The 23,001-nt window shown below is 43.8% G+C and overlaps 1 protein-coding gene across 6 annotated transcripts in view; it reads left to right on the top strand.

Moving 5' to 3' along the window:
* The window catches only part of CMIP (c-Maf inducing protein), a 182,212-nt gene that overhangs the window by 10,408 nt on the left and 148,803 nt on the right, over nt 1-23,001 (top strand). The window contains exon 1 of one of the 6 annotated variants that reach the window (XM_056526159.1): nt 3,042-3,153. The exons of 4 other annotated variants lie outside the window; for them this stretch is intronic. In XM_056526159.1, the coding sequence (XP_056382134.1) occupies nt 3,118-3,153 (36 nt within the window). In that variant the 5' untranslated portion in view covers nt 3,042-3,117. Of the gene's footprint in view, nt 1-3,041; nt 3,154-3,681; nt 3,851-23,001 lie in introns of those variants that run through there. One more of the 6 variants, XM_056526160.1, reaches the window with a different exon arrangement.

The raw sequence follows: 23,001 nt of genomic DNA, 5'->3' as shown, positions 1-23,001 counted from the left end.
ACAAATGTAACATTTCAACATTCAAAGATTCTCCCATATCAGTGGTTGGAACCAATATCCCTTTTATTTGGTGTGTGAACTTGAGAATTCAAGTAAATTGACAAGTGTGTTATAGCTGCCTTTCTTATTTTGGCCCCGTCCCCTCCCTCATCCCGCTGTATTACCTCTGGATGACTACACATGTAAACTATTAGTGTGTTTGTCACTTTTATTTATTTTTTTCTCCTCTTGAACAATGATTACTGCAGAAATTAATTTGAGGCTGCGAGGACGAGTGGAGCGCAGCTATTGTTAGGACAGCATCCAATGTCACCATGGAGACACAGGGTTTCTGTGTAGGCCTTTTCAGGCCTTCTTTTATATCAGAGCCAAAGACCATATTTGCATTTGTTTGTGGAAGAAAATTAAATCTTTAACCCTTTGCCATCACAAACAACAAATCCTAGCAAAGAAAGAAAATTCTGTTATCTTTCCAGAGACTTTGCTAATATAGGTTGAGAAAGACAAACACCCTCATATTTGTGCCTTCTTAGCAAGTATGGTACCGATGCAGTTTTTACCTTGCTGGGCAGGAAACGCATACCAGGTGAAAACCGTACTCCTGTAGCTGAGGCTAAATGGGATGCACACCTGTAGATTGGATACTGTATGGTGCACTTCTGTGGCAGATGCCCTATAGGGCGCACACACCCGTGGCAGGGACGCTGTAGGGCACACACACCTGCAGCTGGGACGCTGTAGGGCACACACACCTGCGGCAGGGACGCTGTAGGGCACACACACACCTGCGGCAGGGACGCTGTAGGGCACACACACACACCTGCGGCAGGGACGCTGTAGGGCACACACACACCTGCGGCAGGGACGCTGTAGGGCACACACACACACCTGCAGCTGGGACGCTGTAGGGCACACACACACCTGCGGCAGGGACGCTGTAGGGCACACACACACCTGCGGCAGGGACGCTGTAGGGCACACACACCTGCGGCAGGGACGCTGTAGGGCACACACACACCTGCGGCAGGGACGCTGTAGGGCACACACACACCTGCGGCAGGGACGCTGTAGGGCACACACACACCTGCGGCAGGGACGCTGTAGGGCACACACACCTGCGGCAGGGACGCTGTAGGGCACACACACCTGCGGCAGGGACGCTGTAGGGCACACACACACACACACACCTGCGGCAGGGACGCTGTAGGGCACACACACACACACACCTGCGGCAGGGACGCTGTAGGGCACACACACACACACCTGCGGCAGGGACGCTGTAGGGCACACACACACCTGCGGCAGGGACGCTGTAGGGCACACACACACCTGCGGCAGGGACGCTGTAGGGCACACACACACCTGCGGCAGGGACGCTGTAGGGCACACACACACCTGCGGCAGGGACGCTGTAGGGCACACACACACCTGCGGCAGGGACGCTGTAGGGCACACACACACACACCTGCGGCAGGGACGCTGTAGGGCACACACACACCTGCGGCAGGGACGCTGTAGGGCACACACACACCTGCGGCAGGGACGCTGTAGGGCACACACACACCTGCGGCAGGGACGCTGTAGGGCACACACACACCTGCGGCAGGGACATTTGATGGGTCTATATTTGCCTTTTCCATTACTGTTAATTCCAGTGGAAGGGACAGTAGGGCTGACTGTTTAGATCTGATTGTTTAGATCTGTAAAGACATTCTCGTCTTTTTGACCAGATTTGCATAGTAGTATTAGCTGGATGGATGTAGTGTAACACTTTAAAATCTGGTCATAGACACAATTATTTGTTAGGTGATTTCTTTTATGCTTATGGTGACAGCTTGGAGGGGAAGGGGTGTATACTTATTGGAAAAAAACTCCTTATGTTCCTAAATATATAACCACTGAAAGCCAACCAGAGTGTATTGCACAATTCTGATCAGAAGCACAAGATACTGTTTAAAAAGAAACTCCAACTTTAGTCACAAGTTTCAGTGATGCTTCCATATTCCCTTAAGAAGTTGTGTTACATAACAGGTTATCTATGAGGTATCTGCTGGGCTATAATGTACAGAGTATTAATTTGGCCATACATTAGGGATGTTTGGTGACCATTTTCATTACAGCTTATTGTTCATGGTTGGTCTATGAGGGTTGTCATCTTCTAGTTTTTCCCTTTTTATTGATCTTTGTCCTGGTCAGGGCTTCCATTGATTCGATGCCGATCTGTAATTTATCATGAACAACTAATGCACCTGACAGTGGCTGAAAAAAAAAAAAAACTTACTGACTCCCTTACTAGTGCCACTCTCATTCCAGACTGCCTGGCAGAAATGCCCTGATGACACCTCCTCTACTAACCACTAAAAATCTATGTTTAGGGTATCTTAGTCCTGCACCTCCTGGATGAGCAGTTGCTTAGCACTACAATCCCCAGAATGCATTGCTTTCTCTCAGCTCTTCCTCACAGCCCCCCAACCCTGCCTACTCTGTGAGGTTGCAGTACTTTCTCTACTACCGTATATACTCGAGTATAAGCCGAGTTTTTCAGCACGATTTTTTGTGCTGAAAACGCCCCCCTCGGCTTATACTCGAGTGAACTCTCTGCCTGTCAATCCCTTATCAGTGGTCTTCAACCTGCGGACCTCCAGATGTTGCAAAACTACAACTCCCAGCATGCCCGGACAGCCATCGGCTGTCCGAGCAAGCTGTGAGTTGTAGTTTTGAAACATCTGGAGGTCCGCAGGTTGAAGACCACTGTGGCCTTCGTCATCATCCAGACCCCCCTTTTAGTTTTCTACTCTCCTCCCCTCGGTGGGAAGGAAGGGTGAGCTGGTCCGGGCCATCTATGCTGCTGGGACCGTCCAGTGGGGAGGGTTAGTCGTTCCGAGCTGTACATTTTCACCGGGAGGCCCTCTTCTCCGCTCCGGGCCAGCATCGGCCTAGTGACGTTGCCTTGACGACGACGCACAGGGACGTCCCTGCGATGAACGTCCCTGTGCGTCGTCGTCAAGGCAACGTCACTAGTCCGTGGCCGGTCCGGAGCGGAGAAAAGGGCCTCTTGGTGAAAATGGACAGCCCAGAAGGACTAAACCTCCCCACCGGACAGTCCCTGCAGCATAGATGGCCCGGACCAGCTCACCCTTCCTTCCCACAGAGGTGAGGCGAGTAGAAAACTAAAGGGGGGGGTCTGGATGATGACGAAGGCCGCAGTAGTCTTCAACCTGCGGACCTCCAGATGTTTCAAAACTACAACTCCCAGCATGCCCGGACAGCTGATGGCTGTCCGGGCATGCTGGGAGTTGTAGTTTTGCAACATCTGGAGGTCCGCAGGTTGAAGACCACTAATTGAAGGTATTGACACGCAGTGATGATGAAGGGGGGGGGGGAATGATGACAGGGGGATGATGACGGGGGTGTTAATGACGGGGGTCTGGATAATGACAGGGGGGAGATGATGTATTTCCAACCCTAGGCTTATTGTCGAGTCAATAACTTATCCTGGGTTTTTGGGGTGAAATTAGGGGCCTCGGCTTAGATTCGGGTCGGCTTATACTCGTGTATATACGGTAATTCCCTTTCTTTTCCTCTGCCTGTGACATCATGTATCACAAGGCAGCGTGCTGTAAACACATCTCATTCTTCCCTAAATGTCCCAATAAAGATATGTATATATGCCAAGCAGATGGTGATGTAGGCTGTAGGGGCTTGTCAGAGGCGGAGACATCACCCAGAGAGGGGATCTTATGTGTTGTGTTGGGAGAGAGCAGGGAGCTGCCGACAATACCACTTTAAAAATGAAAGAACTAAACAACTTCCTGGCAGGAGTGACTCTCGCAAAAGCATGCTGAAGCCGGTATATTACACTATAATACTATATTAATAAGTTATATATCTTTATTTAAATACAACTTTCTGAAACTGGAATACACCTCTAAATCCCATCCACAAATTGCACTAGAGAGTTGTGGCTGAGAAATAGTGATCTTGATCTGTGACATAGGCTCCTGTGGGGAGATTTATCAAAACCTGTGCAGAGGAAAAGTTGTCCAGTTGCCCATAGCAACCAATCAGATCGCTTCTTTCATTTTTCACAGGCCTTCATGAAAATGAAAGAAGCGAGCTGATTGGTTGCTATGGGCAACTGGGCAAGTTTTCCTCTGCACAGGTTTTAATAAATCTCCCTCCTGGAGTGGGACACTGTCTGATACACTTGGGGGGAGATTTATCAAAACCTGTGGACAGGCAAAGTTGCCCATAGCAACCAATCAGATCACTTCTTTCATTTTCCACAGGCCTTGTTAAGAATGTAAGAAGTAAGCTGATTGGTTGCTATGGGCAACTGGGCAACTTTGCCTGTCCACATGTTTTGATAAATCTCCCCCTTGGTCTGTATAGCTCTTTCTGGTCATGGTGGGGTTAAACCACAAAGTTATCTGAACAGGCTCTCACATCCTGTTTTCATTGTCCCTGCAATTACAGCCCTGCAGATAACATGCAGCCTCCAGCGGCTCTGTCAGGGCCACTGTCCCAATAGTGCGCTTTAATATTTGCAAACTCCATTTGCCAGATAACTGCTCGCTTGGGGACAAAACCTGATCCACTCCCTGAGGGAGAATGGGATGTTTATGTCAACACAGTTAGAACTGTAACAGCAGTCGAGCGATATCAGTTGAGCGGCCGCTTATTCATAAGATCCTGTTCTTTTAAATTTGACTTCATTTTTGTTAAATAATATGGCAATAACTTTTAATAATGTATTAAAATTCACCACGAGCACAAAATAATGAATCCCAAAACAATAATAACCAAATCAACCCAATGACAAAGGGAAAATCGGTCATCATCAGCCTGCCAATTAATCATGCTCAATACTCGGGCTGGGCAGTATACCGCTTCATACCGAATATCAACATTTTTGTGCTGCACGTTATGAATTTTAACCCATACCGCAATACCGGTTTGGCCCCTCCCCCTTGTGAATGAATGTATTATCAGCCCAGTGCTGCGCTTTCCCCACATCTGGGAACTAATCCTATGTGATCTGCGCTGTTCTGCCCACCCCCCCCCCCCCCAATTAATTATTAGCCCAGCCCAGCGCTGCATGACAGAGGAGGCCCATGGTGTATCTCCCCAATAACTTTGAGTGATACAAATATGGGACTCAAGTGATATGTGGTTTCTTTTCAGAGAAATGTCAGTTATCTTGTTTTCTGTAAATAACCCTCCAAAGTTTTACTCTGTTAGGACATTTTTAGTTGGGTATATTACACTTGTTAGGGATTCCCTGTGCTTATTAAAATTAACTCTGATCACGCTAGGGTTCTGTGGAAGACAACCGAAAATGCAACCATATTGGTTTCTGTGTTTAAAGGGGTTATCCAGGAAAAAACTTTTTCTTATATATCAACTGGCTCCAGAAAGTTAAACAGATTTGTAAAAAACTTCTGTTAAAAAATCTTAATCCTTTCAGTACTTAGAAGCTTCTGAAGTTAAGGTTGTTCTTTTCTGTCTAAGTCCTCTCTGATGACACCTGTCTCGGGAAACACCCAGTTTAGAAGCAAATCCCCATAGCAAACCTATTCTAAACTGGGGATTTCCCGAGACATGTGTCATCAGAGAGCACTTAGAAAAGAACAACCTTAACTTCAGAAGCTCATAAGTACTGAAAGGATTAAGATTTTTTAATAGAAGTAATTTACAATTCTGTTTAACTTTCTGGAGCCAGTTGATGTATGTAAAAAATGTTTTTCCTGGAATATCCCTTTAAATTAGTGTTGCAGTTTTTAGTTTTTGTGTATAATTTCTTCTTATGGGAAGACAAGAGCAGAAGAACATCCTTTGAATCATCAGGTTGGTCATAGCTGCACTGAACCTGGCTCCTGGCTGGATAATACATGTTATTGTATGGTTCTCTACCATACAATACCTTACCAGAATCCTATGGGATGCTAATGCATTGCTAGATGCTAATGCTAATGCTTTTTTAATAACCCTACTAACTAGTACACTGAGATTTTAGGAATTTTTGGGGGATCTTCCACAACCATGGCATATTCCCAGGAAGGAAATGCTGTTCTCTTGATGGTAAGATTTCTGGAGGTGAGACCCCTCCCTACTAGCCATTATGGCATATCCTGTGAATATGCTATAAATCTTAAATATAGGAATCCCCATTTAAAGGAGTACTCCACCCCTAGACATCTTATCCCCTATCCAAAGAATAGGGGATAAAATGTCTGATCACTGGGGTCCCGCCGCTGGTGTGACGTTACACCCGCCCCCTCAATGCAAGTCTATGGGAGGGGTGTGAAAGCTGTCACGCCCCCTCCCATAGACTTGCATTGAGGGGGCAGTGGTGACGTTACACGGGGCGGAGTCGTTACGTCATGATCTTTCGTCTCCGTGGTCAGGATGGTATTAGCCTGAGGGCCTCCAGCGGTTCCGGAAGCCGTTACAGGTGGATGCCGCATGGTAGAATGCGGGGGTCCCCAGTGGCAGGACCCCCGTGATCAGACATCTTATCCCCTTTCCTTTGGATAGGGGATAAGATGTCTAGGGGTGGAGTACCCCTTTAAGTATGTCATTGGTGTCACCTGCACTAACCTGTTGGTATAGACAGGTAGTGCAGGTGACCCTGATGACAACCATACTTACCTGTCCCTGCTCTGTGCTCCCATTCTCCTGATATCTTCCTCCGTATCTTCCGTTCCAGGACTGTCTTGGAGCATTGGCGGAGCTTCATGTTTGCTAGCAGCAGGCACCCAGCAGAGAACAGCAGCAGTGATGTCAGGAAGCTCCGCCCATGCCCCCAAGTCAGCCCCGAAACAGATACGAAGGAAGAAAGTGAGAGCACAGAGCTGGGACAGGTAAGTATGGTTGTCATTAGTGTCACCTGCACTACCTGCCTGAACCAAAAGGTTATTGCAGGTGACACTGATGACAGATTTCCTTTTATACAGTATACCATGTTCTTGCTTTTAATTATTAGAGTATAAGTTGTGTTTACTGATAGGATTTTGATCTATATTTTTAGTCAAAACCGAGAATGGAGCCAACATAGAGGTTACCACCATTATGAAAGGATTTGCACCTTTTTCAGTGTTTTGGGCCTACTACTGGTTTTGGCTAAAAACATTATTACCAAAAGGAGGATGAAATAATGTATAAACCCAGCATGAAATATATTTTTAGCATGGCACCATGGGGCTTTGAAGATTAAATAGGTAAATTAAACCACAGTTTAAATTCACTATGGTAAACACCAGTGTCCTATGTGGGCGCTGAGATTAGAATTGTGCATGGGATTTAGCAGTTTGCACTTGAGTTTGTATTTTAGGCATACTGGCATTTGCTCTTAACTGAAAGGCCATATTACTATTTCTGAAATAATATTCTAAGATTCTTACACTGTAAAAATGTCCATTACTTTTTGAGAGTTTATCGGCCAAGGGCATGACCCAAGAGGGCAATGTATATTGACCCACAATAAATGTCAGGAGATATCTGATATTGATGATTAGACGGCCAATCCCATTACATTTTACATTGATAGGGACTATATGATAGGAAACTTTAATCCATAAATTATGGAAAATATTTCAAATATGTGTTTGACAACTTCTATATGGCAGTGACCTGTGCAGGACATATTATAGAGCAGTGGCATCCAACCTGCGGACCTCCAGATGTTGCAAAACTACAATTCCCAGCATGCCCGGACAGCCAACGGCTGTCCGGGCATGCTGGGAGTTGTAGTTTTGCAACATCTGGAGGTCCGCAGGTTGGAGACCACTGTTATAGAGGGACCTTTAGCTTACCTTTAGAACATAGAACATATAAAGGTGAACTTCTACTATTTTCATGTAAAGTAAAGAGGACAGTAAAAATTTTTTAATTTTTTTTAGTTTTTTTTCTTTTTATGGTAAAACGTAAACTACCTTGCCTCTTTACTTGGAATTTGCAGGGATGTAGCTGTAGGGGTATAGTGGTAATATTTGTACAAGGGTACATGGTTACAGAAGATTAGGTGAAATTTTTAACATGGGAGCAAGCCTAGAGTGTAAGGAGTTGTATGTAACACATTTAAAGGGGTACTCCGCTGGAAAATATTTTCTTTTAAATCAACTGGTGCCAGAAAGTTAAACAGATTTGTAAATTACTTCTATTAAAAAAAAAAAAAAAAATCTTAACCCTTCCAGTACTTCACAGCTGCTGTATGCTGAAGAGGAAGTTCTTTTCTTTTTGAATTTCCATTCTGCCTGACCACAGTGCTCTCTGCTGACACCTCTGTCCATGTCAGGAACTGTCCGGAGCAGGATAGGTTTGCTCTGGGGAATTGTTCCTGCTCTGGACAGTTCCTACAATGGACAGAGGTGTCGGCAGAGAGCACTGTGGTCAGACAGAGAGGAAATTCAAAAAGAAAAGATCTTCCTCTGTAGTATACAGGAGCTGATGGAAGCTGATTAAGATTTTTAAAATAGAAGTCATTTGCAAATCTGTTTAACTTTCTGACACAAGAAATTGCTTTCACCGGAGTACCCCTTTAACTTTCCCCCAAAAAATACAGCCTAGTTATTAGGCTGGATGATGTTACGGGACGCTTCACTTTGACGTTTGAGTACTAAGTTGCCTCAGAACAGAATTGTCTGGGTATAAGCAGAAGTCCTTGTTCTTTTTGTATCTGAGTTATGATAAGACACTCTGTTTTCATGTATCGCTATGGCTTGAGGTTTCATGTTAGAGAGCGGACGAGAACAGCTGCATCCTGAAGACATGTTCTCTTCCCCTGTCCAAGAGGAAGTTGCCTAGAGTATGTCTCTATTAAACCTTCTGTTGAGGACATTTTTCCGTGCACTCTTGTTACAAATACTATCAACTGTTCATTAGAGCTGGGCGGTATGACCAAATATGTGTATCACTGTATTTTTGTAACTTATGGCGGTTCCACAGTATATAATGGTGTTTCTTTCACCCCGTCCCCCCCCAAATCATGTGACCCGCGAGCGCTGTTCTGCTCCCCCCCCCCCCCCAATTAATTATCAGCCCAGCGGGGTACTACTCACATGTCACCCCCAAGCACTGCCCTCCTCCTCTTTGTTGGGGGCCGCCGGCGCTGGAACTCTATAATGTACGCCAGTGGTTTCCAATCTGCGGGCCTCCAGATGTTGCAAAACTGCAACTCCCAGTATGCCCAGACAGCCAACAGCTGTCCAGCCATGCTGGGAGTTGTAGTTTTGCAACAGCTGGAGGTCCGCAGGTTTGAGACCACTGCTGTATGCTGTATCCCTATGCCCGGGCTGCAAAAGATAAACAAAATAAACTTTAACTTACCTACGTCGGCTTCACGCTGTTCCTGGGACGGGAATGTCGGAGATCTGTCAGCCTATCACCGGCCGCAGCGATGTTCCGCCTTGGCCAGTGATGGGCTGAGCCACAGTCATGTAAGAAGCCGGCTCCTTACATGACAGTGCGCTCAGCCTATCACCAGCCAAGGCAGAACATCGCTGCGGCCGGTGATAGGCTGACTGCTCTCCGACGTTCCAGTCCCCAGGAACAGCGTGAGGCCAGGGCATAGGGATACAGCGTACAGCAGTGGTCTCAAACCTGCGGACCTCCAGCTGTTTCAAAACTACAACTCCCAGCATGCCCGGACAGCCGTTGGCTGTCCGGGCATGCTGGGAGTTGTAGTTTTGCAACAGCTGGAGGTCCACAGGTTGGATACCACTGGCGTACAGTATAGAGTTCCAACGCCGGCGGCCCCCAACAAAGAGGAGGAGGGCAGGGCATTGCTTGAGGGTGACATTTGTGAGTAGTACCCCGCTGGACTGATAATTAATTGGGGGGGGGGAGCAGAACAGCGCTGGCGGGTCACATGATTGGGTGGGTGGGTGTGGGATGTGAGCAGAACAGCGCTGGCAGGTAATATGATTTGGTTGGGGGAGCAGAACAGCGCTGGCGGGTCACATATGATTAGTTCCCCGATGTGGGGACAGCGCAGGGCTGGGCTGATAATTCATTCCCAAGGGGGAGGGGCCCAACCGGTATTGCGGTATGGGGAAAATTCATATCGTTCAGCACAAAAATTTGGGTATTCGGTATGAACCGGTATATTGCCCAGCCCTATTGTTCACCATTTGGGAACCCTATGAACTCCTACAACTACTATAGAGTGCATTCAGAGGGCCAAGTCTTACCAGCTCATTCGGGCTTTGTGTATAGCTAGGAGCAGTGCCACTAGGGCATTGTTTTCCAACCAGGGTGCCTTCAGCTGTTGCAAAACTACAACTCCCAGCATGCCCAGAAAGCCTTCTGGGAGTTGTAGGTTTGCAACAGCTGGAGGCACCCTGGTTGGAAAACACTGCGCTAGGGGAAAATACCTCCATAATATAGATTCCAATGGAGCATTCTGCAGTGTGTTTTCTTATGTTAATCAATGGAAACAGAAATCCTCATGTACCTCCATGATGGTCCTTTTATGACTACATATTAATTGGAGCTATATTATGCTGCTCTAAATATGGGTTCTTGTACTGCAAGTGCAAAGATAAAAAGGTTGAAGCCATCTATACAAGAGATGGTGTTCAACAGAAGTGTATGATTCCAAATATATTAAATATTTTCTCTATTTTTTTCCCATGCCTGTTTTATAGTGAACTTTATTTTGAGCAGGTACTGTATATTTACACTGCTATGAAATGCATAGGATACTGTATGGGCTCATATACATACAGTAAGTCATTTACAGAAGTATGCTTTACATGTGATGGCAAATCATGTCTGATTGGTGTAAAAATCCCAAATTGTCCACCCCTTTGTTGCAGCTTTTCTCTTCTAGAAACAGCACCCCACCAGTCACAGGTTGGATGTGGCATTGCAGTTCGCCTTAGTTGAAGTTAACAAGCCGAATATGTGCTTGGTCTGGAAGGGTATAAAATATCAGTAAATGGAGTAATGGCCATTTTCTATGCCAGTAATATCTAACCTGGGGCTCTCCAGCTATTGCAAAAGTACAACTCAGGTTGGAAATCCGTGTTGTACAGTTATGGCAGCGCTGCATTTGCCACCATTCACTGCCACGTTAGATACAATTGTTGGCTAAATCTGCCTTGTAGTACAAGATCATTTCACATGGCTTGTAGGCCTTATAAACCGATCAGCCTAGGACTTTTTCCTTGGCACTAAAGTGGGTTTGGAAGGTGTTAAAATACCTGACAAGGAGCCAGTTTACTTATCAGTCTCAGCTTCCTGAGTTTCCAGCCCTGCTTAGATTTTATTCAATCTCTGCTAACTGGGTGCTCCAGATTTGTGGCTTGATATTTCCCTTCCTTATATAATGCCTGTGACAGCCAGGAGAAGGAGTAGAATAAATAAATAAAGACGAAAGGAAAAAACAATATGGCTGGAGATGCAATCCGAAACTACATGTACTGACATAGAATCATTATGTATTGTGTTTAATGGGGTTGTTCTATCTGGGTAAGTTATCCCATCTCTACAGGATAGGGGAAACCTTGCATATCAGTTGTGTTTGACCTCTGTCACCTCCGAATGAACAGAGCTGGCACACCACTCCATTCATTCTCTATGGGTATTCCGATTATTGCCATTTTCTTTATATGGGACTGCATTTTTACTTAATTCTTGAGATTTCCAGAAGTCCCAGGGGTTGGACCCCCACCAATCTTCAAATTATCACCTATCCAATTCAGATGGGGTAAAAACCTATGTGTTTTTCGGGGACTCAAAATATGGCAGTTGACTTGATAGGTCATTCACTTCCATAGGAGCTGAGCTGCCAAACTAGACATAGCCCAAGGAGAAGTGGCACTCCAGCAATCGAACTTGGGATATTTATTCACCCATCAATGTTACATAAAAACAGCAGTGTTTTGGACCTACAATTTATATATTTTTTAAAGCAGTCTTGCTTGAAAAGGAACCAATTGTAGGTTTGAGACATTGCTATTTTTCTGTAACACTGATTGGTGAATAAATATCACAACTTTGATTGCTCTAGTGTCAATTCTCTTGTTGGACTTGTGGATATACCAAGGTGTTGATCAGACCATCGTCAGAGCACAGCACTCACCATGGGACTATAAGTCCTAGCACAGTGCCGGTTCTGCCTCTTTTGTTGGTCCAAGGGGAACAGATAAGCTGTTTCTGAGCCCACATATAACAACGGTTCAACCTCTATAGAACATGGCGGTCTAGTGAAATATTTAAGTCATCGTGTTCTGCTATTACTATTGGCGATCTCATAAAATAGCCAACTTTAGTGTCCTTGCATCAAACAACATAAAAATATTCACATACATTGTCACTGGGCTAGAAGTATGGTTGCATAGGAACAAAAGTAGTATGGTATGTGGCTACAGTCTTTGTACAGTTTTATCTATACATGCTCCTAGCCATAAGCTTGTAACAGAACATTTGAGTTGTCTGAGCCTTTTACCTCCCTGTTTTTATATGTGGGACAGACTGTTTCCAGGTACAGGTAAGTTACAATTGCTCGGTCAATTGGAGAGCAGGACATGAAACTATTATATTTAACAAATAGGTGATACATGTTTCACCAGGAGATGAGAGATGTGTACAGCACTTGTTGGTTTTAGATGTTAACCAGTGAGGTTGGACATGGACGTCTTGACACCAGCCTGTGAAATAATTTTACCCCTGCTGAAAAATGGAAAGTAACTTGAGCTACGCCATTAGAAAGTGAAAATGAGAAATCATTGGATGTAATCTACTATCTATAACTATTTTGTACCTACTCTACATTTGCACTATGTCTTGTATATTACAACTGCTAATTTTCTAGAATTAAAGAGAATCTGACAGCCGTTCACCCACCCTAAACCCAGTATACTGGGTTATAGTGGAGGTGAAGAGCTTTAAATTGAAAGGTAACTTCCATTTTTACATTAGGTATTTCCATAGTTCTGCCCATTACAAGGTGCTTGGCATTGCGTTACAGTGCGCATTGGAGGCGGGGTGCCGGCTCGGGCAGCTCACCTACTTCATCAATATTTTTCCCCTGGCCCGCCCCCTTCCGTGACATGAGAGCCCATTCCCTGACTCCAATGCGCACTGGCAAAGACCTTGTAACAGCCTTGTAACCATTTCTCTGCAAAAAAAGCAATTGTTGGCCCCTGTTTTTGTCCAAGCTTTCATAGGCCTCTTTTAGGTGCTCTATCATAAAGATGACCAGTGACTTTAGTTGATGACTAAAGCAAGTTTCACCCAACAGTTCTAAGCCCCTGTGCCCCGGAATATCATGTATGGGTATGTTTGTAATACAGGAAGGCAGAGGAGGGCCTCACTCGTCTATCCGGTAGACAGTAGACTTTTATATGTGTTTATTTTCAGAAGAGTTTGGGAGATGTCCCTTCCATTTTTTTCAACTGGTTTCCTTGAACTCTCTTATTGTGTAGGTAATTATGACTTCTCAACTGATCTTTTTAGTAATAGGAGTTGCCACAACACTTTCCAGCTGGCATCAAAGCCTTCGAGTAGTGATATGTAATTGTTAAGGTGTGTTTAACTATTGTTTATTGTAGACTGTGTTTTAGAGCGTTCAGTTTATTTCAAGTCACTAGTTGGCATCGGCTACACCTAATACATAAAGAATGCATATGATCACATGGGCTATATATTTTTTCTATCTGAAGAATTTTTTTTTTGTTGGGGGGGGGGGGTGGGGGTAGAGAAATTGAATGAGTTTGAACCTCAAGCTGTTTTACATGAGAAAGAATAGGCTGTAGATAGTTTCATGGTGGAGGCTTATGCAAACCAGATGTTCCTCATCTTCAGCATTCCTTGAAAATGTTCTCGCCACAAGATATTTGGTCTTATGTTGTAGCACGCATGCCAAGTCTAGAAATAAAGTGAGTTTTTTCAAGTTGATCTTAGACATTTTATCCTAATCCAAACCTAAATAGAGCATTAGTGACAACCTCAAGACTATGCAGTCACATTTTTCTTTACTGTATTCCCTCAAGTCACCGTGGGTCAAGTTTTTTTTTTTTTTTTCCTTTTCTCAAAATCTTTTTGATCTTTTTAATGGAGGGGCCTCTCTATAAAGTTAATGAAATTGTGAATCTCAATACTTTAGCTTTGCTTTTTTATGAGATTTTAAGAATTTATATAGACGCCTATGGTATTGCTTGATAGAGTGCATTGTTGGTGTGTGTGGGTGATTGATGCAAATGATAGAATAGTATGTAGCAGTCTCTCAGAGAACAAAGAGGGTCTCAGCACCTTTCTACCTGATACATCACACCTGTATGTCAGCCATGCAGCTAAGGTATTACCTATGTGCCGAGGAACCCGATAGCAGTGGGTGTAAGTGCTACACTTATAGACTGAAGAACGTCAACTGATGAAGAGTAAAACAAAAGAACAGAGCACTGACCGGTACTTGTAGTAGAATATTCCTTTATTCTTGTGTGTACATCTTGTATGGGGGAGCGTACTGCCAGGAGCGACTTAGGGCAAAGGACCGTATTACACATTAGTGCTTCCTTAGTTAATAGTGCTACCTAGTAGGGCCTGAGGAAGCGCTATCGCGTGATACGGTCCATTGCCCAAAGTCGATCACCGCAGTCCGCTCCCCCACACAAGATGTACCCGCAAGATTAAAGGAATATTCTACTACAAGTACTTGTCAGTGCTCCGTTCTTTTGTTTTACTCTTCATCAGTTGATGTTCCTTATAGTATGGCCATTCCCAAAGGCTTTTTAGATTTTCCAGGATTGAGTGCCATCCATGGCACTAAAGGGGCAGCTTTAGGGAAAATATATGTTTACCTACAACTTCCCTTAGCAACAACATATGATGGCCGGGTTCTGAATCTGGACCAGTGGCGTTCAGCTGGCCACCATGTTTTCTCTTCATAAAGCAGAACAACCTTCTTGAACTGAGAGACCCCTCTTTCTTCAGGCCCGACAGCCATGCTCTAATGCCACAGATGTCGAATAAATAGAAATCGCCTTCATAATTGAAATGATAAATTGGGAAATAGTTTAAATGCTCTGAAAGCTCAAGAATTTTGACACTTATATTGGTTATCGTATGAATAGTATTTTTTGTGCAAGAATGTTTATTTATAGGTCTTGGTAGCTTGTAACTCAAATAGCTAAAATACCATATATCCCTTTTGTACGTGCATTAAGTATTCTTTTGAGCATGAAGGGCTGCCTTTATGAAAACACAAGGGACACATGAACATGCTAAAAATACATATATAAATCTTCTCTGTTTAACAGGGTTCTGTAGAAAGTGATTACACTCTCGCTTTCCCTGTGTCCTGGTGACGTCTGTTGGAAATATTCTATTTTGGCAGCAGAAGCTGCCAGCATAACCCTTCTCTTTGCCCTCAGCTTTGTCAATGCCAGTGGTTTAACTACTTGGGCTTCGAAAGAGGATTCCATATACTCCACAGCTAAAACTTCCTAAACCCTTATGAGACATTGCTTGTGTAGTGAGTGGAAGATTTTGTTTGCATTTCCTTTCACCTGCTGTCCTTTAAGGGTGTGTTTGGTTACGCATAGTGTTCTCATATCAGCTGGTGATCAATGTCTTTGTAGACCAACATTACTCATGTTACTTTTTCTCTCGCATTTATAGAATTCCAGATTCATGTCAGAAGTATGTTCTCTTTCTGTTTTTATGATGAGCTCCATAGCATGGCTACATTCCACCAGTTGTTCTAGGTTATTGCAACACCAGCAGGTGCATAAGATACAGAGGAGGACAATGTTGCTTTTGGATTACCAAATAGCCTTTATTGGTGATATGACCTATGGGGGCAGTAAATACAGAAATGTTCCCTTGTTGACTTAGGGTACATTCCCCATGTTCCCTTTCCCATGAAAATGGTAGTGGGGATGGAGTGAGAGGGAGTGGGGATGCCGATAACTGTGTGTAAAGAAGAAAACTGTGTCCCTGTAGCTGAGGGTGTGTGTGCGCCTGAGCCAATGACAGCCTGGGTCACATTCGGCTACAGGGGCACTGTTTTCTTCACTTTACCCTTGCCGCATCCTATTCATTTAAATGAGTCGAATGACAACTGTATTGCTAAATCATTGTGTGAATGTAGCTTTACTTGCTCACACTGGAGTATAAAAATATCAGCAGAGTAAATGTAGTCTTGGAGTGACTTAAAGGGGTACTCCGGCCTTAAGACATCTTATCCCCTATGCAAAGGATAGGGCATAAGATGTCTGATCAAGGGGTTCCCGCCACTGGGGACCTCCGCAATCTCTCATGCAGCAGCCACCTGTCTCAGCTGCACGAAGCAATGATCGCTCAGTGTCTGAAGCCTCACGACCACGGGGCCGGAGTATTGTGACGTCATGACCCCGCCCCCTCAATGCAAGCCTATGGGAGGGGGCGCCACTGGGGACCCCCGAAATCTTTCATGCAGCACCCACTTGTCTCGGCGATCAGACATCTTATCCCCTATCCTTTGGATACCTTTAACTGGTCTTATCCCCTATCCTTTGGATACCTTTAACTGGTCTCAGTGGGGGACATCATGAAAGGATTTACACCATTTTTTGTGTGCATTTTGCACCAAACACTGATGCATACTGTTTACATTTTGTAATTAATTACACAAAAATGTAGCTTTGTTTGCTCCATTCTTGCCAGTCTTGGGCAGTCTTTTTAATAAAAAAAACTTTTTCAAAAGGTTTATTTAATAAAACTATTAATATTCAACACATAATTAAATATTATTACCTATAATACGGTAATAATTTTTAGTTATTTTTGCTTTTTTCCCTCCTCTCTTAACATTTGGAATAGTTTGGATATCAGGCACATCACTGCTCCCATGTACGCCCAGGCTGCTAACGTTTTTAACCACCCCAGCCATGTGGGTCGGAACAGATAGGTCCATTTGTGTCACTTCACCCCACTACTCAGTGTTGCTGCATGTTATAGCTCTGCGCCAAACAACTAGAAATTGAAAATGTAGTGCCCATTATTTACTTTTGCCCACACACTGAAAACTCTTTTCTTCTTCCCTTCAATGCCCTCTATAAAGGTGAGATATCGCCTCGTTTATATGTTGGGTTCGTTTATTTCAGATACATGCTGCAATATGGAGAGATAAAGTCAATATAGCTGTGCAAATAGTCCAGTAACAAAGGTTATACAAAGGGAAACAGGTTACAACAGGTGGATGGGCTAAAATGACAACCCAAGTCCACAGCGTATGCCATGCCTTGTAGTTTCATCCAAGCAACCATATGCCCAGCTTTATCGTCCATTCCCTTTGTGACGGACACTAGTATAAAGTATCAATCTGGGTCAATAAAAATAGATTGACTGAACCACAACTTCCCGTAGCCTCTTGTTGTAACTGTAAAATCCCAATAGCGTAGAACAGGCCTCCTGACCTTCACTTATTTGTTTTAGGAAAGGGCCATAACAAGCCCTGTAGTAATCACAGTGGACCAAGGAAATAGGAGTCACCTTCTGTTAAATGGGCTTGAGCTGCAATTATACACACACAAGCCAGAAAACGGGAGTGGCGCTGTCTCTGATGGATGCCCAAACTGTCTGTGGGTCCATACATCAGTTTCCATTTAGCCACTCACTGCCTGCAGTGGTTTCCCTCCACAGCCAGTGATTGGCTGAGCAGCAATTGACTTTGTTTGGGTCAGGCCCATCTCATCTGCCTGTTGCTGGGGCCCAATACAGTGGTCCCTCAAGTTACAATATTAATCGGTTCTGGGACGACCATTGTAAGTTGAAACCATTGTATGTTGAGACCAGAACTCTATGGAAACCTGGTAATTGGTTCTAAAGGCACCAAAATGTCATCCAAAAATAGGAAAAAGGGAGGATTAAAGAAAAATATGTAGATGACTAATATAGATAAATCAAGTCCTTACATATAAAAGTAAGAAAGATCTGCTGGGAGCTGTAAATCACTGTCTATGTCAGTGTTTCCCAAGCAGGGAGCCTCCAGCTGTTGCAAAACTACAACTCCCAGCATGCCCGGACAGCCAACGGCTGTCCGGGCATGCTGGGAGTTGTAGTTTTGCAACAGCTGGGGCCACCCTGCTTGGGAAACACTGGTCTATGTAGAGGACAGGAGCTTCTTCAGGGTCCTGTACAGTACACACAATGTCCCAAAAAAGTAATTGAGTCGCCCTCACCTGGTGTCCAAAGGAGCAGGTAACCCTGGTACAGGTAAAGTGTACAGAACATGTAATATCAGACACCAGTCAGTGCATACGCTTCAGTAATACAAGGGTTTTACCAGTGAATGCCCATTTTCATTGGTCGGTTCTTCCGGCCATTGACACGTTTCACAGATCTGGACTGTCCATAGCATTGTATGTTGAGTCTGGTTTCAACTTACGATGGTCCAGAAAAGACAATTGTAAGTTGAGGGATCACTGTACTTACATTGAGGTTATGACCCCCAGCACCCGGAAGAGGGGAGAATCAGAAATTGGGGTAGTGTTACAGGAGGCAGCGGGAGAGAGTGAAAGGTAAGTACAGCCCAAATACCTCTTCTTTTTTTTTTTTTTTAAAGGAACAAAGCACAAAAACCAGAGTCAATTTATCAATGTAAGCACACCCAATCTAGCAATACATTTCAAAATAAACAATCTTTATTAAAGGCTCATACAAGTTGAGAATGAAAAAAAGACAGACAGCCCCCCTTTTTTCCTATTTAAATAATTTTTTTTAAAGGGGCTAATATGCGGCTGCTGCAGAACAAAGGTAGCATTATACAGAATCCATAAAAATTAATATGTGGACTGCTCAAAAACACCATAGTGAGGACTGCTCTTACAGTCTGCGAGAACCAGCAGTGATTGGACAGTGGTAGAATGTAAAGGAATACTCCTATAGAGTGTTGATAAATGATAACGCCCAGTTGTCAATTTATTTGTACTTTTCCAGGAAGAATAACAAAACGGTAAGAAAGTGTTCTTCTAAGAGATCATCCAAAATTATATTTTTAATGCAAATACACATAAAGAGACATATCAGTGGAGCTGACAAATCCTCTTGAAGCCATTTTTTTTTAAAGGCCCTTTCATAATTTTCATGCTGCCTAAACCACAAGTCATTGGGGCGGTCCCTTACAACTTTGCCCCACCCCACCGGCCTTGATTGATCTTTCCCTATACCTAAACTGGGAGAGATCTATCAATTGAGGATGGTGGAGCAAGGAGAAGCTAACACTGCCTGATGCTTTGTGATTCTGGCAGCATGAAAGTGATGACACCACGTTTTTGCAATTCAGCATTTTGAACCGTATTGGTTTTTTTGCCAGACGAAAAACTATTGCGGTCCTCGGTTTTCAGTCTGGCAACAAAACTGGATACGGTTCAAAAATGAGCCGACCGGAGTCACCTGCATCCCATTCACTTGAATGAGCCAGATGGAGTCAGATAGTGATCCGGCAGCCGAATTGCAAAAATGGGGTGTGAATGCACCCAAAGTTATACATCATTTTAATCCAGATCACCCACACTATAACCTTGTGTATTGGGTTTAGTGCAGGTCATCCGGCGTTCAGTTTAATTTTAATAAAGGACACTATGATGTATGGAATACAGTGATCCCTCAACTTACAATGCCCTCAACATACAATAGTTTCAACATACAATGATCTTTTCTGGACCATTGTAACTTGAAACCAGACTCAACATACAATGCCAAGGACAGTCCAGATCTGTGACACTTGTCAATGGCCGGAAGAACTGACCAATCAGAATGGAAATTTACACCTGTACTACTAAAGTACATGCACTGACTGTCTGGTAGCGCCTCCCTACAATACAGGGAGGTACTACATGTTCTGTATCACTCTTTACCTGTGCCATGGTTAGCTGCTCCTTTGGACAAGGGTGAGGGTGGCTCCATTTTGCTTGTACTGTACAGGACCCTGAAGAAGCTCCTGTCCTCTATATAGACCAGTCTTTCCTAATCAGTGTGCCTCCAGCTGTTGCAAAACTACAACCCCCAGCATGCCTGGACAGCCTTTTGCTGTCCAGGCATGCTGGGAGTTGTAGTTTTGCAACAGCTGGAGGCACCCTGGATGGGAAACACTGACATAGACAATGATTTACAGCTCCCAGCAGCTCTTTCTTACTTTTATATGTAAGGATTTGCTTTATCTATATTAGTTATCTACATGTTTTTCTTTAGTCCTCACTTTTTCCTATTTTTGGATGACATTTTGGGGCTTCAGAACCAATTACCAGGTTTCCATAGGGTTATGGTCTCAACATACAATGGTTTCAACTAGAGATGAGCGAACTTACAGTAAATTCGATTCGTCACGAACTTCTCGGCTCGGCAGTTGATGGCTTATCCTGCATAAATTAGTTCAGCTTTCAGGGGCTCCGGTGGGCTGGAAAAGGTGGATACAGTCCTAGGAAAGAGTCTCATAGGACTGTATCCACCTTTTCCAGCCCACGGGAGCACCTGAAAGCTGAACTAATTTATGCAGGATAAGTCATCAACTGCCGAGCCGAGAAGTTTGTGACGAATCGAATTTACTGTAAGTTCACTCATCTCTAGTTTCAACATGCAATGGTTGTCCTGGAACTGATTAATATCGTAACTTGAGGGACCACTGTAATTGTGTTTATTTTCCAATATGGCTGACAAGCCTTTTCATTTCAAGAATCAAAGAGTGTCTCTTCTTGTAGAGAAGGCCTGGATTTTGGCCTATAAATAAGCTGGAAATGTGTGTCTCATTGCTAGAAAATAAGATGAGCTGTGCGGCTTTGTTTCCATGACTACGATGGAAGATGTAGTTTCTATGGAAACAGATAGCACGGTGAAGACCAAGGAATATGTCATTGTTGCTGCTATATCTACATTTGCAGTCAGTGGACTGGCAGCAACCTCTCGTGTCATGTACTGCTCTGAATGATCTGGCTGGTCACCAAGTGCGGAGCACCTGTCCTGAGCCAAGATGGCATTCATGAATACATTAGAGTCGAGCACAACGTGTCTGATTTTTTTTTTTTTCTTTTGTCCAGGAACAGCGCCACCCTTCTTTATTGGTGGCATCTGGCATTTCAACACAACGTGTTGAACTGCAATACCAGTTACTGCCTACAGACACTTGTGGCACTGTTTTAGTTATTAAAACCAGACGGATTTTATCTCACTACTATACCACTCCTTAAGGATTTAAAGGGTTATTCCAGGAAAAAACTTTTATATATATATATATATATATATATATATATATATATATATATATATATATATATATATATATATAATCAACTGGCTCCAGAAAGTTAAAGGAGAACTCCGGTATGGGTGGGAAAAAACTATGTCCTAAGCATAGGGGATAAGTGTTAGATCGCGGGGGGTCCGACAGCTGGGGCCCCCTGCGATCTCCTGTACGGGGACCCGGCTCGCTCCTGCTCAATGCAGGAGCCGAGCGTTTTCGACCACAGCCGAAGCTGCGGCCATCATGCCCCCCTCCATTCACTTCTATGGCAGGGCTGGAGTGCTGCATTCGGCAATCTCCGGCCCTGCCATAGAAGTGAATGGAGGGGGAGTGTCGGCAGCAGCTTCGGCTGTGGTCGAAAACGCTCGGTTCCTGCATTGAGCATACCGGAGTTCTCCTTTAAACAGATTTGTAAATTATTTCTATTAAAATATCTTAATCCTTCCAATAGTTATTAGCTTCTGAAGTTGAGTTGTTGTTTTCTGTCTAACTACTCTCTGATGACTCACGTACCGGAAGCTGTGCAGTTCCTATGGGGATATTCTCCCATCATGCACAGCTCCCGGGACATGACATCATCATTGAGCAGTTAGACAGAAAACTTCAGAAGCTAATAACTATTGGAAGGATTAAGATTTTTTAATAGAAGTAATTTACAAATCTGTTTAACTTTCCGGAGCCAGTTGATATATAAAAAAAAAGTTTTTGCCTGGAATACCCCTTTAAGTCAACAGTCAGAATGGAGCTTTTTGGAGTGTGGGAACCACTGCTCCAGCCACATCTATTTTGACAGAAATTGTGCTACTATTTGACAAGACTATATGGGTCAACCACTTGGGGCTGTTTTCTCCTGAAAAAAAAAATAAAAAATTATGAAATTATTAGCTATGCCAAGTAATAGTATCAGGAGCATTCCAGGCGTGTCTATCAGGACCCCACAAAACTTCTTAAAGGGGTAACTTTTTTTTTTTTCATCAACTGGTGCCAGAAAGTTAAACAGTTTTGTAAATTACTTCTATTAAAAAATCTTAATCCTTCCAGTACTTATTAGCTGCTGAATACTACAGAGGAAATGGTTTTCTTTTTGGAACACATTGCTCTCTGCTGACATCATGACCACAGTGCTCTCTGCTGACATCTCTGTCCATTTTAGGAACTGTCCAGAACAGCATATGTTTTCTACGGGGATTTTCTCCTACTCTGGACAGTTCTTAAAATGGACAAATATGTCAGCAGAGAGCACTGTGGTCATGATTACAGCAGAGAGCTCTGTGTTCCAAAAAGAGAAGAATTTCCTCTATAGTATTCAGCAGCTAATAAGTACTGAAAGGATTAAGATTTTTTAATAGAATGAAGTTTTCCACCAGAGTTTCCACCCCTTTAAAGTTACTTTTGTGGTTTTTCACCTTGAGTGTTGGTTTTGTATTCATCCTAATAATACACACTGAGTAATCCACTTATTGCTGTTTTTGTTTGTTGTTTGTCCGACAATTATTTGATCTCAGGTTTTCATCAAGTTTTTTAAGGGGTTATTTAGAGGAAGAAATTTCATTTAGAAGTTTTCAGCGTGGCAATAATAAAACAGAAAGAAAAAATGTACTCACCTGCTACCAATGCCCTGCTGGCGCTGGTCCCGCTGCTCAGAACTTTTATTCTCTGATGCAAAGGGAATGCCTGCTCTGCCAGTCCTGGGTGAGGGGGGTCTCCACTGCGGCCAGTGATTGGCTGGGTGGACATTTTCTGTGTCCGAACAGAGGACAGGCAGCTCTGAGGATCAG

This window comes from Hyla sarda, chromosome 6, assembly GCF_029499605.1.
Source record: "Hyla sarda isolate aHylSar1 chromosome 6, aHylSar1.hap1, whole genome shotgun sequence".
NCBI lineage: Eukaryota > Metazoa > Chordata > Amphibia > Anura > Hylidae > Hyla > Hyla sarda.
This window is presented reverse-complemented; position numbering and strand designations above follow the sequence as displayed.